We start from the raw sequence: 15,781 nt of genomic DNA, 5'->3' as shown, positions 1-15,781 counted from the left end.
GTTTTATGAAGCTGAATATGTAATGAATAGCTGAATTTCCTTTTCAGATTTCTACTCAGTACCCAGTTGTGGATCATGAATTTGATGCCGTGGTGGTAGGCGCTGGAGGGGCAGGCTTGCGAGCTGCATTTGGCCTTTCTGAGGCAGGGTTTAATACTGCATGTCTTACAAAGCTCTTTCCTACCCGGTCCCATACTGTTGCAGCACAGGTAAGAAAAAAACTCTCTTTCAATGCATAGTACCACTCCTTCCATAAGACTAATTCTGGAGCCTTCTCATCAAGCTCCAGCCACAGTTGTTATCACCTAATCAGTCATTCTCACTTTGCAAGTCAGTGCTTACAGTCTCCTCCTCAGGACCACTCTGGGCTTGGCACCTTATTTTTATTCTCACATGTGGGTCTTTTCCAGCTCTCCTGCCTCCTATCTGTTTCCCCATCAATGTTTCATTTCCTCCACAGTTCTTCCTGGTATAAAATGTTTGCATAGGCCAGATCTTAAGTTTAGTCAGCTTTTTTTAATCACCGAGACAAATAACTGAGATAATAAACTTAAAAGGAAGAAAGACTTATTTTGGTTTATGGTTTCAGAGATTTTTGGCTAAGATCATTTGGATGTGCTTTTTGGGCCTGTGGCAGCATATTATATCACTGAAGGGGCATGTGGCAGCGAGGCAGCCAGGAAGTAAAAAAGGGGGGGGGGGGGAAGGGGTGCTGTCACCTTCAAGGGCGTATCCAGTGACTTAAATTCTTTTCCTTAGGCCCTGCCTCCTAAAAGTTCTTCTATGCTAAATGTGTATTACAGTGAGCTTTGAGAGCATGGATGTGAAGAATGGGAAAGTATTGGCCTTTGATGCTCTCAAATTGAGAAAAATTACAATAATTTTTATTCTAGGATCACCAAGTAACACTGATCTTTATATGGTTAGCATATTCATGTTTGACAATCTTTCCTAGTATCTGGAGGTTTTTGGGTTTTGTTTTTTTTTTTTTTTTTTTTTTTTTTTTTTTTTTTTTTTTTTTTTTTTTTTTTTTTTTTTTGTTGTTGTTGTTGTTGTTGTTGTTTTTTTTCTAAGCCAACAGCAGAGTTCAATGGCTTCCAGGGGCTAGGAGACCTGAACAGAAGTTGTAGTGTCATGTTAAGGTAGGTTAGTAGTAACAGAATAGGAGAAAGGAGAAATTTGACTACTGGTTATTAAGGAGAATTGGCTTGGGGTAGAGTAAGACTGTATGTAGTTGTAGAGGTTTCAAAAGGTTTGAGAGCTCTCAGAGGACCAGCATTTGTGGCCCTGGTTTTCAGGTAGCAGTAAAGTGATGGCTACTATTGGTTACATTTTTTTTTTTTCAAAGTAGCTGTTATATCTTGCTACAAGTGTATGACTTAAAGTTTGCTATCAGGATCATCTTGGCTTTACAATTGGAGGTGTTAGATAAAAAAGAAAAGAAAGTAACTGTAACGTTTATTCAGTTACAAGGTTCTTAGTTCTTCCTAGTGACTCATCCAAACTGAAAGATACCATAACTGAAAGTACCAAGGCACAGCAATAGTGAGAAGGGAAGGAATTTAGCATAGGTCATCTGCTCAAAACTTACTAAATAGCAATTGGGAAGAAGAGAAGGAAATAAGATGTGTGAATTTATTTCCCATTGCTATAAAACAATGTCCAATGTTTGGTACCATATAAAGAAAGGGAATTTTTTAAAGTCCAAAAATTGGGTAGCCCTATGCATTTGGTCTTCAGTGAGGACTCCCTTACCTACAACATAACATGGTAGTTTGCATTATTTGCTCTTATGAGATGAAGAAGTCATTGGGCCAGACCAGAAACTAGAAAATGGGAGGGGTTAGTGTTGCTTTTTTTTTTTTTTCAGGAACACATACAGAAACTAACTAAGGTTCAGTAAAAACTTCTTTAGTTCTTCTCAAGGGTACACATCCCCCAAAACCTAACATATTCTCAAAGGTTCCACCATCTTTTAATACATCACACTGTGGATTGTGTCTCCATCCAATATATGAACTGTTGAGAAACAATCAAGTCATACTAGGGTGCCTTCCCTTGTAAAAAGAAGATTATCTAAAAGGAATGAATTGAAATATAAGTTGGAAGCTGTGTGTGGTGGCACATGCCTTTGATCTTAGCACCAAAGGAGGCAGAAATAGGCAGAGAATCTCTTGAGTTCAAGGCCAGCCTCCCAGTCTACAAAGAAAGTTCCAAGCTAGTAAGGGTTACATAGTAAGACTCTTTTTCCAAAAAAAGAAATAAAATGTGAAAGAAGAAGGAAATTTGTCCCAGTGATTCTGAGCGGTAAGATAGAGTGATACTCACATAACAGATGAGGAAACCAGAGTGCACGATTATCTAACTGAATGAGGAGCACATTACGTGATAAGGAATATTTTAATTCACATACAAGTGCCATTGAAAACGTTTTATCATAAAATTTCTGGACAGACTTGTTGAGTGCCTATATCTGTCAGATAAGCAATAGATAAGGTATAAGGACCTTTTCCAGTCTTTATAAGCATGGAGATCAAGCAACATCCCCATCACAGATACAGATTAAGCCACCCATCTAGTCCATGTAGTCAGGGGAAGTTTCATGACTTGGGGTCTGCCTTGCTATTCCTTAACCCTCATAAAGAGTCGCAATATGAGGAGTTGACTTTCTCTAAATCAGATCTCAGTGAGAAGATGGGCTGCAGAGGGTGCTGGGGTCTCACACGTAGAGCATGTAAACAATTGGCATGGTGTTCCCAGGGAGGCATCAATGCTGCTCTTGGAAACATGGAAGAGGACAACTGGAGGTGGCATTTCTACGACACCGTGAAAGGATCTGACTGGCTGGGGGATCAGGATGCCATCCATTACATGACAGAGCAAGCCCCTGCCTCCGTGGTCGAGGTAACTGAAAGGAAACTTTTGGTTTATTATGTATGTGCTCTGCTTATATTACAAAAGAACCAGTGTAAAAAGAAGGGGTTGGGGATATGGCTCTTGGAGAGAGTTCATGCCTAGCAAATTAGAGCTCTAGGGTCTCATCCCTGGTAGTAAGGAAGTTTTTCCTGTAAGTATTCAGTTCATTTAACAAGATTTTTCTTTCCCAAATTGTCAGTGTTTTCAAAGAATATGGTAGTATGGAAGGTTTAGATTTCAGATTTGGTGCAAATTAACCATGAATATTTGTACTTGTTTAAAGTAACATATTTTTGCTTGTTTTGCGTTTCACAGCTAGAAAATTATGGTATGCCATTTAGCAGAACTGAAGATGGGAAGATTTATCAGCGTGCATTTGGTGGACAGAGCCTCAAGTTTGGGAAAGGCGGGCAGGCTCATCGGTGCTGCTGTGTGGCTGATCGAACAGGCCATTCACTCTTGCACACCTTGTATGGAAGGGTGAGGCTGACTTGGTAGTAAAGGAAGGTTAGGGTTGATAATGGGCATGGCATAAGACAGGAGGCAGTTGCTATAAAAAAAAAAAAAACCAAAAAACATGACAATAATATTCTACTTTGATTGCTGTGACAAAGAATAACCAAAATCAATTTAGGAAGGAAAGGATTTATTTCACTATAATTATAGTTCATTATGAAGGGAAGTCAGGGCCAGAACTTGAGGCAGAGATCTCTGTGGAACCCTTGGAGGAATACTGCTTAATGACTTATTCCCTGTGGTTTGCTAAGCCTACGTTTTATACACCCCTGGACCACTTACACAGGCATGACACCACCCACAGTGGGCTGGGGCCCCACCGGCTTGCCTCCAATCCAGTCTGATGGGAACATTTTCTTAGTTGAGTTTCCCTCCTTAATGGTTCTAGCCTGTGCCAAATTGACAAAAACTAATGCAAATAGTAAGGTGTCCTAAGTAATTATTAATATGAAGTATTAAACAGGTATTGTGAAAAGCTGTCTTTAAAACAATATGTTATTCCTTGTGTCTGTTTTGGAAAGTTGAATTGGTAGTCATTGCTTACCATCTTGCATTTGTGATCTGTCACGTGCCAAGAAGAAAGGACATATTTTAGAATGCTTTTATCAGTTCTGTGTGTTCCTGAACTTACTGGTATGTTTTAATACCAGTTAAACTGGATGAAGTCTTGAGGGACTGGAGCCACTAGATCAGTGGTTCTCAACCTATGGGTCACAACTCATAAAAGACCATTGGAAAATATATATTCACATTATGATTCATTACAGTAGCTAAATTACAATTATGAAGTAGCAGCAAATATAATGTTATGATTGGGCGTCACCACAACATGAGGAACTGTATTCAAGGGTTGCAACATTAGGAGGGTTAAGAACCAGTACACTAGATAGTCAGTCTGCTCTGGCATGTCCAGATAATCAACAGTCTGAACTCTGTTTTCAGAAAGTAGTGACAGATAGTTAGCATCAAAATATTAGAATATCAGTAGCTTCCTTTAGGCTGAATACACTGAAAAAAATGTACAGTTTGTGCTTGTTCTGTGGTTGTTTTGAGAGTTTGTCTAAGCTCTTTAAAGCTCCTTGCAGTCACCATCAGGACTATCAGATCCACTCTGGGTGGCATTGTCCAGGGCTGACTCCCCTGTCTGCTTCCTACCAACCCCCTGTGGCCACTGCAGGTACAGATGTGGTTGGTCTGTGCTGAGCTGGAATTTTCTATTAATACTATTAATCACATGACCACATGTAGCTAGCAGCTTTTCTGGGTCATGACTCTGTGATCCATGGACCTCATTGAGGGTTCCAAATTCTTTTTTTTTTTTTTTTTTTAGTTTTTCGAGACAGGGTTTCTCTGTGGCTTTGGAGCCTGTCCTGGAACTCGCTCTGTAGACCAGGCTGGTCTCGAACTCAGGGTTCCAAATTCTTGAGAGGCGTTCAGTATTACATAGAGCCACTGGAGAGCCTAGAGTGCTTCCTAAGCTTTTATAAATATAAGAGTGGTGTTACTAAAATATGAGCAACCCAGAGCCTTTCACATTCTATTCTCTGCATTTTTTGTTGTGAATATGCTGCTGAACCTACGGTAACTCTTTTTTGCTTTGTACTGCTGTCAGTATTGATGCTCATATAAGCACATGTAACTTCATTACAAACCCTAGTATTCTTTAAACTTCATTTGTTAACAGGGCTAAACCAAGTCCTTCAAACTGTTTTCGTGGTTTAACCACTCGGGTTTTAAGTGTTGTTTGTTTAATCTTAATCTTAATTAACCGTTTGAAATGTGGACTCTTTTTTTCTTACAGTCTCTGCGATATGACACCAGCTATTTTGTGGAGTATTTTGCTTTGGATCTTTTGATGGAAAGTGGGGAATGCCGTGGTGTAATTGCACTGTGCATAGAAGATGGGTCCATACACCGAATAAGAGCAAAGAACACTGTTATTGCTACTGGGTAGGATCTGAATTTTTGTTTGTTTGTTTACAGTATTTAATTTCTTATAGAAAAATTGAGTTCAGAATTTAGGGGGAGGGTTTGTTTGCTTTTTTCTTAAATAAAATTGAGAACAGTGGTTCAGACATAGGCCATTATATCACCTTATAACCTTCTCAGACTTGTTACCTTCATCACAATACAGATGTTCTCTGAGCATCATAGGACAAAATTGGGGATTATGAAGCTTACCCTGCCTGTTTTATGTAAAGAGTAAGCCTAGAGAATCGCATGGTATTTTCAGCTAAACTTTCCTGCTTTCTTGTTTACTATGTATAATGATTCTTAGAATCAAGAAATACTGTTTGCATGATGAGAATAAGTAAATTTTACTTGGTATGACTTCTTTTTTACCATTTTAAAAATTAAGAGCTGAGGGTATATCTCAGTTGTGTAGTAAATGCATGTGGTCCTGGATTCGGTCTCCATTACCACTACCACCCTCTCAGAAAATAGAAAAGAAAGTTCAAATAATTTACAGAACCTGAATAAGTGTTTTCCAGGGTAGAGGGTACACATGGTCAACAGGTTTATAAAAGGTGCTCAGCACCATTAAACATCTGAGGAGGTTTTTTTGTTTGTTTGTTTGTTTTTTTAGTTTTTCGAGACAGGTTTTCTCTGTAGCTTTGAAGCCTGTCCTGGAACTTGCTCTAGATCAGGTTTGCCTTGAACTCAGAAAGATTCACCTACTTCTTCCTCCCAAGTGCTGGGGTTGAAGACGTGCACTGCCACCACTGCCCAACTGGCCAGCTGTCTTAGTTACTTTTCTATTGCTTGATAAAACACCATTACCAACTTTTAAAAGAAAGTGTTAAGTCTGATCTCCAATTTCAGAGGTCTAGAGTCCATGATGGCTAAATAAAGGAGTAGCTAAATGTTTAATCTTGATCCACTACCATGAGGCAAAGAGAGTCCAGAGTCTTTTAAATATCAAAGCACACTCCCACTGGTACACCTTCTAATCCTTTTCGAACTATTCCACCAACTGGGGACCAAGCGTTCAAATATATGAGCCTGTGGGGGCCATTTTTATTCAGACCAGCATACTGAATAAAAGTAGTTACCACACAAGTGTGATAGTCTACCTGAGTTCCATCTCTCGAACTTAAATAGAACAGAACAGACTTCCCACACATGCGCCATGGCAATCCCTGTGCCCACACTTAACATATACACTCAATAATAATATTATTATTATATAATTTTATATATGTGTATATTTAACCAAAACAATGGCCTGGAAAGATGGCTCAGTATTGAGTGCTGCTACTCTTGCAGAGGACCTGACATCTGGTCCCGGCACTCACTTCAGAAGATTCGTAACTTCTTTGGGCATTGGCACATATGTTGCATAATTCACACAGAAACATACACATAAATAAAATAGATCTTAATTTTTAAAAAAAAGATACAGAGAAAAGTGACCCAAAAGTCTAAAGACTATTAGGATTATAAATTGGTAGTCATTGTGAAGGTTCCTCAGGAACTAAAGAAGACTGAGGAAATGGCTTAGTAGACAAGGTATTTGCCACTCACACATGAGAATCAGACCTTGAATGGATGCCTAGAACCACATAAAGCTGAGTAATTGTGGCCTTGTCTGTAATTCTATGACTTAAGAGGCAGAGTTGGGATTCCCGAGCACGGACTGACTAGCTCTTGGCTTAGTTAAAAGATTTTGCTTCAATAAAATAGAGAGCAATCAAGAAAGATACCCAATGTGAACATCAGGCCTACAGACAACTCATAGACATGTATGCACATCAAACTTATACCATTAAAAAAAGATACCCTAAAAGTAAAACTCACATGGTGCAGCAGTCCTATCATGGCTGCATATGTACAGAAAATAAAGTTAACATAATCACATGGTGAATATATCATCAATGCAAATGTTTGTTGTGGTATTATTCACAGTGGCCAAGATACGGGATTGTATTTGAAGAAGGATGCTTAAAGGAAATCCCACACTAGCTCAGAATTGAGTATAATAGAGGGTTATTTATTAGGGGTAGAGTCATAGATCACAATCCTCTGCTAGAATGGGGAACAACAACCAAAAATCCCACAACTGGGAAAGGAGAAACCAGAAGTTTTCTTTACATTGGCATTTATAGTACAAGAGGCCACACCCAAGTGGGTGGGTAACTTAAAGGCCACTGGTAGTAGGAATTCCTACAGCATGTATTAGCCAGACTGTCACTCTGACCAAATACAGTTTATGCAAAAAAAGGGTTTATTTTGGCTTTCAGCAGGTTCAGTGCATGGGGACATGGATTCATGTGTGTAAGCAGGATATTTTAGTGACTAGTATGTGATTTGGCAAAGAATGAAAGACAGTAATCCAGGATTGAATATAGTCTAAGGATATATCCCCAAAGATCTTCTTCTTCTAGTTAGGTTCCATGTCCTAAAGTTTTCAATTTCTTAAATAATACAACTAACTGTGGACCAAGCCTTTTCAACACATGAGCCTATGAGGGACATCTATATTCAAACAAGAACAGTTTGAGTCATGAGATGAGCAGTTTCTGAAACCTGATAGATAGCATGTTGGGTACAGTAATGATCAACACCACAAAGAAAGGATAATTATGTAAGGTTATGGATATCTTAATGAAATTGTGGAAATTGGTTCCTAATATACACTTATCAGATCATATAGACAGCTTATAAATAAGCAGTAAGCCTGGGGAAGAAATTATAAACCAATAAATACTTAAAATTTTTTGAAGATAAAATAAAGCACAGAGTACCAAATATGAAAAGAATTATAAAATTCCCATTCTCTGTCTCCCAACTTCCATCCATCCATGTTAGCAGTGTCACAGATGTGGCCTCCCAGTATTGTGTGCCATGCATATACATGCATAGGTCAGAGTACAAACAAGGGGTTTTTAGAGGTTGGTGCCCCAGAAGCTACATTATATATTTTTGATGTCATAAGAAACGGTTTGGTGTTGGCTGATGCTTATAGTCACTGTTTTCTGTTTTCAGGGGCTATGGACGGACCTACTTCAGCTGTACATCTGCCCATACCAGCACAGGGGACGGCACAGCCATGGTCACCAGGGCTGGCTTGCCTTGCCAAGACTTAGAGTTTGTTCAGTTCCACCCCACAGGTAGGATGGGTACCTGTCTGGCTCTGGACTCTTCTGTGTCTTATAAACATGCAATACCTGTTCAGTGTACTGTGGTGCACTTCTTCTGTTTTGAGTCCTCAAGAGGAGTTTTCTCCTGGTTCCATTTGGTTTCAGGCACCCATGGTTAGAGGGATGTGAAGTTAGAACAAATCAGACTCTACTTGATACCAAAGTTAGGGATAACAAAAATTCTAATTGGTCTTAGTCAAAACTCAGCTATTAATGAGTGAAAGCTGAAGGACCTGAGAAGCAGAGCAGCCAGCCACTATAGTTCTTACCTCTACCAGTGATTAGACCAAATGGGCGATTCTGTCTGTACAAGCTCTCAGACTGTCTTTAGCTCCTGCTCCTCCCGCCTTACATTCCACTCTCTACCCAGCCACATCATTCTTGTCTCCACCTCCCTAGTGCAGGGATTTGTGTGAGTTGTTTCTTTTTCAGACAGATTTAAGTCTAGCCCAGGGTGGCCTTGAACTCACAGAGGTCAGTCTTCCTCTGTCTTCTGAGTGCTGGGATTAAAGGTGTGTGCCACCACTGTCTGACTTCTATGACTAACTAGGGGCTTAACTCTTCACTCTAACCTTCAGGAAAGCTTTATTTGTTACAGCATAAACAAAATGTCACCACAGTGAGGGTTTGGATTTAGAAGCGGGAAAGAGCTAGTTGTAGGAGAAATTAGCCTCGCTGCCTGTCAGAGCGTTGAGTCAGAGGAGAGAGTTGTCTTCTTCCTACAATTTTTGTCCAGTGTCTACTGAGCCTCTGGATTTCCTGTCATATACTGTGTTTAGAATTCCCTTTTTTTATTCTTCCTTCACAATATATAAGAAATAAACTACCCAAAAGATGTTACTGAAGCTATGAAAAGTGAAAAGCAGGTGAAATGTAAGAACTTATATTCTTATCTTTAGAGCATATAATCCTTTTGGCATATGAAAGGTAATTTTAGCTTTATAATAACACTTATTTAGCCTCTTCTGTTGAAATTCAGTTTTTGATATTTCTTGTTTTTCCTTACTTTGAGGGATATAGTTATATTAAGAACCCAGACCACATGCTCCTCAAATTTGAATTTGAGCTCTGCCCTTTAATAGCTCTGTTACTTAGGTGAGTTACTAAGTAAGCTCCAACTTTCTTGTCTATGAGCTTCTTATTACCTGGGACCATCATAGAACTTAAATGAGTGAATGTTTAGAATTGGTATAAACATAAATATTAACCACTAAAATAATTTGTCAGTTTTGCTGTTTGGGTAATTTGGTAAGTTGAAATTCTCCAAGCTGGTTTATTCCTGCTTAAACTTGTTACCACATTTCTTGGTTTAAAGGTTTATTTTAAAAATTAAGTCTACATACATGATATTTATTCAGATATGAGTTAGAACCTTGTGGGTGAGCTCCTTTTCCTGGATCTGTTGTGCTTTCTAGTGTTCACTGCTGCTTGTCACACACATACCTCCTACTTGACTTTTCTTATTGAGTTTAATGCTCTTTGTATTTTTTTTCCTTTCCTTCCCCCCATATTTTTTCCCCCAAGACAGGGTTTCTCTGTGTAGCTTTAGAGCCTGTCCTGGAACTACTTCTTGTAGACCAGGCTGGCCTCAAACTCACAGAGATCTGCCTGCGTCTGCCTCCCATTAAAGGCATGCGCCACCACTGCCCTGCTTAAAAAAAATGTTTTCTAAAAAAGGATTTAGCCATTTGAAATAGCTACCTAGTCATCATTCATTTATAAGCATTTAATCACCTGGATTTTTACAGGTATATATGGCGCTGGCTGTCTCATCACAGAAGGATGCCGTGGAGAGGGAGGTATTCTCATCAACAGTCAAGGTGAAAGGTTTATGGAGAGATATGCCCCTGTTGCCAAGGACCTGGCATCCAGAGATGTTGTATCTCGATCCATGACTCTCGAGATCCGTGAAGGAAGGTTTGTAATCCTCCAGGGATACATGAATGTAGTAGGCAGGGGGACTAATTTGTGTCCTCTTTTCTCTTTGGTAGCCATTAGGTCACATCTGTGTATTTTAGCAGTTTACCTTTGCAGATAGGCACCCCTGCACCTACCTACAAGAATAAAGCTATCCCATTATTTTCTGGCTAACATCTGTTAGTTTGTGATGTTTTCCTAAAGACCTACATTTTGAGAATCTTCTTCACATCAGTGTGTGTGTAAGAGTAAACATATCATATGCTCCCACAGTGTGAGAATGAGATTCACACACTCAGCTAATACTCATGAGCCTTAGGAGTTGTGTTGTTTTAATCAATATCTACAGGTGTCTTGGCAGGTAACCTTTAGGGCTTGTGTGTCGCTTGTCCTTTGGTGAAATCAGTTGAGCCTCCCAGGGCCTGGCCCTGTTCCTTAATGCAGGGGCCCTGTTACTTAGTGACACTTCAACTTAAAACACGGAAGTCTGGTGGTTATGGGAGACTTTCTAACACATTTACCAAGAAAAACATAGGAAATCATGGTACCCAAGATGAGAATATGACTTTGGTGAGTATAGGTTTCTGTTCTTGTGTTCTTGCACAGAATTGTTCTGACATACTGTAGGTGATTAAAAAATACTTGAAGTAAAAAGAATTAATGAGTCACTGACTATTGATGAAGTTGAAATTTTCCTCAAGATCCAAGATTGTTCAGGCTCACATACTTCAGAGATTTTAGTTGGCTCTTACTGTTCTTTGCCTCATGTTACAGTGTTACAGTGTTGTATTTACAGAGGCTGTGGCCCCGAGAAAGATCACGTCTACCTGCAGTTGCACCATCTGCCCCCTGAGCAGCTGGCTACACGTCTGCCTGGGATTTCCGAGACGGCCATGATCTTCGCTGGTGTGGATGTCACTAAGGAGCCCATTCCCGTCCTCCCCACTGTGCATTACAACATGGGTGGGATCCCCACCAACTACAAGGGGCAGGTGATAGTGACCTGCCCACTTCACCAAGATCCTTTTAGTGCTAAGAGGCGTTCCAAAAGTGCAGTGTGTTCAGTTTTTTTATGTAAATTATGAAATGCCATTTCTGCTAGGCAGTAAGAGGCTGGATTATGTTCTTGGGTTTGCATCTATTTGGCAATAACCAATAGAATGTTAATTCCCCATAGCTATAATATTGTACACCTTTTCCATTTTATAATTGCTTTTCTATATAATCTGATACTTTTACAGTGACCTTATCAGTTAGTGGTCTGTATATACAATTGGTACTTGGGTTATGAGCAGTTCACAAATGCTCATCAACTGGTCCTTCTGCTTTGAACTCCTGTCAGGACAAAAGGTAGAGATTACTACCCCACTTCACAGATAATCCCCAGTTTTTCTCTTCCCTTTAATGTTCTATCAGCTACCACATTCCATAGTCAAATCAGGTGGTGCCTGAGACTCTGAGGAACCTGGATCATCTTTGACCTGCTTGTAACAAACATCAGGGGTTCAGGAGCAAAAGGAGAACTGAGGGTATACTAAAAAGAGTAAAACATAGAAGATGCAATCTTTGCTTTTTCTACCTTAGGTATGGGAACTATGATAGGAAAGCAGGCACATGGAGCCATGGGTATTTTTGATACCTCATCTGAATACATTCCTGCAGGTGCTGAAGCATGTGAATGGACAGGATCAGATTGTGCCTGGCCTGTATGCCTGTGGGGAGGCGGCCTGTGCTTCAGTGCATGGTGCCAACCGGCTTGGAGCAAATTCCCTATTGGACCTCGTAGTCTTTGGCCGAGCCTGTGCCCTGAGCATTGCAGAATCTTGCAGGCCTGGTATGTACTCTCTTCAAGCCCTCAAGCTATATTAAGAGACTGTGTAGTCTTTATTGCTGGAAATTTGCTTAGTGGTCCTAGAGGAAATCTGCTTTTTCCTATAGAAACAGATTGTGTAGTATTAATAGTCAAGAAAGTAAGGGATTTGGGTCGCTTTTTTTTTTACACGTATGGTTTCACTATATTTCTGGTTGGCCCAGAAAACACACATATCAGCCAGACTGACCTTGACCTCAGAGAGATCCAACTGCCTCATCTTCCTGAGTGCTGTGTATGCCATCGTGTATGGCTTGGTTGCTTTTAAAACAGTCACTGTATCCTTAAAAGACACTACTAAGAAATTGGTATTTTGAGGGAAAATTGATTATATATTATTTACCTGTTATAAATTATTTTTGCAGTAAAATATTTTTATAGTAAAAATAAATCTGTAGCTTCTTGGTAATTATAGAAAAATGTTAGCCTGTTTTAAAAACAAGATATAATGGAATTTCATGTATAAAGGGATGACATAAGCCCCTACCCCTCAGGAATAGAATGAATTTCAGTTGATGTCTTCTTATGGTAGCTTTAAACAACATGTAAAAGAAAACTCTGCCTTGTGTTGGAGTATATTTCTGCTTGTACAGACTAGAACCTGGAGGTTACCAGCGTTCCAACCTCCAAGGAGCCTTCATGGCCGCTGTTTTGTCTGTTTGCTCAGAATAGTGGTGTGAGAGGGCATCTCCTGAGGACAAGGATGGAGACTCCCTGTTCCTCTAGTTAACTGGCGATGTTTTATAGATGAATAGTGGTGATGTGGAAACTAGCACGTTCTTGCCTCTCCACACTTGTAGTCATGCCACAGTATAATCTTGAATATGAAAACGATTTCTGGTCCTTAGTGCTAGCTAGCTGCACAGGCAGGGTTCAGAGCATCTTCTCTGACACCAAAAGTAGCCTTTTGGTAGCCTTGTCCTTAGCAGTGAAGATTAAAATCACTTCTCCTAGAATAAAGTAGAGATTCCAGTGACCTGCTTTGAGAATGAGGGAAAAAAACTTTTATAAAAGCAAAGGTTCTACAAATACATGCTAAGATTATTTATACTAAGTGATGAAAGGAACAAATGTACTCTCAGTAACATCTCAGACAGGGTACTTAGAGTAAGACTCAGAAGGCTGTACATGTGATTTTAATTCTGGAAATAGCAAACTGTAAGAAAGAAACAGATTACAGCTGCTAGGCTGTCCTCGTGCTGGTGTACTTAAATACAATTCTGTTTGCCAAAATCTGAAAAACCCTACTAAAATGACTAAAAGCAATAACCTCAAAAGGCAGCAAATTCAGTATTTCTTTAATTTTAAAGATGAAGAGGTTTGTAATATTTTCTCCCAGATGGTAATATCCTAATATTTCTAAAGTATAAGTGAATGGAATCCTTTTATAGTATGTTGAAATTTGTGAAAATGTGCACCATGAGAAAAGTCAGTTTTAGTGAGTGATTATTTTTTTAAACACTAAAAAGGAGCTAGGCGCGCATACACCTGTAATTTGGATATGTAAAAGGCTGAGGTAAGAAGATTGTTAGTTCAAGACTGATTTGGACTGTGTAGATTATCTCAAGACATAAAAGGAAAAGAAGAAGGGAATGAACTAGTCACATCCTTGAAGAGGAGGTGGCTGGAAGCAGGTGTTGCCTTTTTTTCTCATTAGAAAATACTTATGCCGCCTAAAACAACTTTTTTTTTTTTTTTTAGTTTTTCGAGACAGGGTTTCTCTATAGCTTTGGAGCCTGTCCTGGCACTAGCTCTTGTAGACCAGGCTGGCCTTGAACTCACAGAAATCCGCCTGCCTCTGCCTCCCAAGTGCTGGGATTAAAGGCGTGCGCCACCACCGCCCAGCCTAAAACAACTTTTTAAATACCTCAGAACTATTTTTTTTTTTTTAACGTGGAGAGGATTCTTTAATTTTTGTAGGGGACAGTGGAGTACAGGGGATCAATCCTGGGGCCTTACTAACGCTAACCGGTACTCTACTTCTAAGTTGTACCCCTACCTGAAAGTCATGATCTTGAGTGCTAGTTAAGAGAACAGGAGAGTCAAGACACACAGGATAGCTATCTGTATATCCTGTCATGAGAAAAAGTGTGATGGTGACCCTTCACTACCTCAAGGGTATCCAGTTTCCTTACTAGAGTAACAATTCTGATTACATATAGGTCTCTTAGTTTCAGAAATGGTTATCTGCTGTGTTGTAGTATCTTTGTTTTTGTATATGTCCTTAGAAATTGATTCTGGAAATGGCCAACACCTCTAATACCAACACTTGGGAGGCAAGGCAGGTGGATCTCTGTGACTTGAGGCCAGCCTGGTCTAAAGAGTGAGTTCCAAGATAGCTAGAGTTATTACACAGAGATTCACTGTCTAGGGGGAAAAAAAATTGACTCTAGGTCAATATCTTATACCTTAGGTTGGTGCCAAGACTGTTGATTCAGATTACTTCTATCCTTTCCAGACTTCTGGAATGGCTATGGTGTAATCCGAGTGATATTCAAATCTCTTTTTATCCCCCCTAAGTGATTCTGAAGTTAAATTCTGGCTTTATTTTAAGGAGATAAAGTTCCTTCAATTAAAGCAAATGCTGGAGAAGAGTCTGTTATGAATCTTGACAAGTTAAGATTTGCTGATGGAAGCATAAGGACATCAGAACTACGCCTCAGCATGCAGAAGGTAGGAATAGACACAGCCAAAGCCACCTGCATGGCTGCCTGGGGGTTGACAGCAGGAGGACCTGTTCCTCATTTTTCCAAATCAGAGTATAAAAGTAATCAGCCTTAAATGTGTTTCTTCCCACGTAGAACTTTGGAGTTCTTAGTTCAGGGCAGAAATAAGCATCACCTTTAGCACGGGGACTTGCCTTTCTCTGGCACTCCTGTATATGAGCTTGACGTTCATCCTCAGACCAGTACTGCTTGTCATGTGTCTTGCAGCCAGTAGGAAGGGGAAGAACATCAGAACCTGAGTCCCAGGTCACTTGGGAGCCAGCCTACCCCAGACCTGGTTGTGTCACAGAGAGTGAGATCCTCAGACTGAATTGTACCATCACAGAATCAGAAAGTGAGGAGAGTGAAGTGTGTAGGAGCTAACCTCTAGTCCCTTAGACAGTGGGGAAGGGCTTGGCCACAAGGGTTCTCAGGCCCTCGTTTCCTTTTAACTTTATGATCTCCCACTACACCCACCACTATTAGCCGTCTTGGACTCTGGGACTGTTGTGTTCTAGAAATGCTGCCAGAGAAGCAAAATAATTATAATATTTTTTAGATATACACAGATTTATTGTGAGATACATACATAATGGAGCACATAGAAACATGGGGTTTTGTTTTGGCTTGGTTTTTTTTTTTTGTTTGGTTTTGTTTTTTGGTTTTTCGAGACAGGGTTTCTCTGTGGTTTTGGAGCCTGTCCTGGAACTAGCTCT

At 39.9% G+C, this 15,781-nt stretch overlaps 1 protein-coding gene across 2 annotated transcripts in view; it reads left to right on the top strand.

The window, feature by feature from the left end:
* Sdha (succinate dehydrogenase complex flavoprotein subunit A) overlaps window positions 1-15,781 on the top strand; it is a 28,677-nt gene that overhangs the window by 8,704 nt on the left and 4,192 nt on the right. For both annotated transcript variants that reach the window (XM_005356732.3, XM_005356733.3), the window contains exons 3-11: window positions 48-209; window positions 2,761-2,904; window positions 3,232-3,396; window positions 5,234-5,382; window positions 8,419-8,543; window positions 10,322-10,490; window positions 11,287-11,482; window positions 12,153-12,324; window positions 14,915-15,033. In XM_005356732.3, coding sequence (XP_005356789.1) covers window positions 48-209; window positions 2,761-2,904; window positions 3,232-3,396; window positions 5,234-5,382; window positions 8,419-8,543; window positions 10,322-10,490; window positions 11,287-11,482; window positions 12,153-12,324; window positions 14,915-15,033 — 1,401 coding nt within the window. The remainder of the gene's footprint in view (window positions 1-47; window positions 210-2,760; window positions 2,905-3,231; window positions 3,397-5,233; window positions 5,383-8,418; window positions 8,544-10,321; window positions 10,491-11,286; window positions 11,483-12,152; window positions 12,325-14,914; window positions 15,034-15,781) is intronic.

This window comes from Microtus ochrogaster, chromosome 19 (genome assembly GCF_000317375.1).
Source record: "Microtus ochrogaster isolate Prairie Vole_2 chromosome 19, MicOch1.0, whole genome shotgun sequence".
Classification (NCBI taxonomy): domain Eukaryota; kingdom Metazoa; phylum Chordata; class Mammalia; order Rodentia; family Cricetidae; genus Microtus; species Microtus ochrogaster.
The sequence above is the reverse complement of the archived record's forward strand: the minus strand, read 5'-3'. Positions and strand labels throughout refer to the sequence as shown.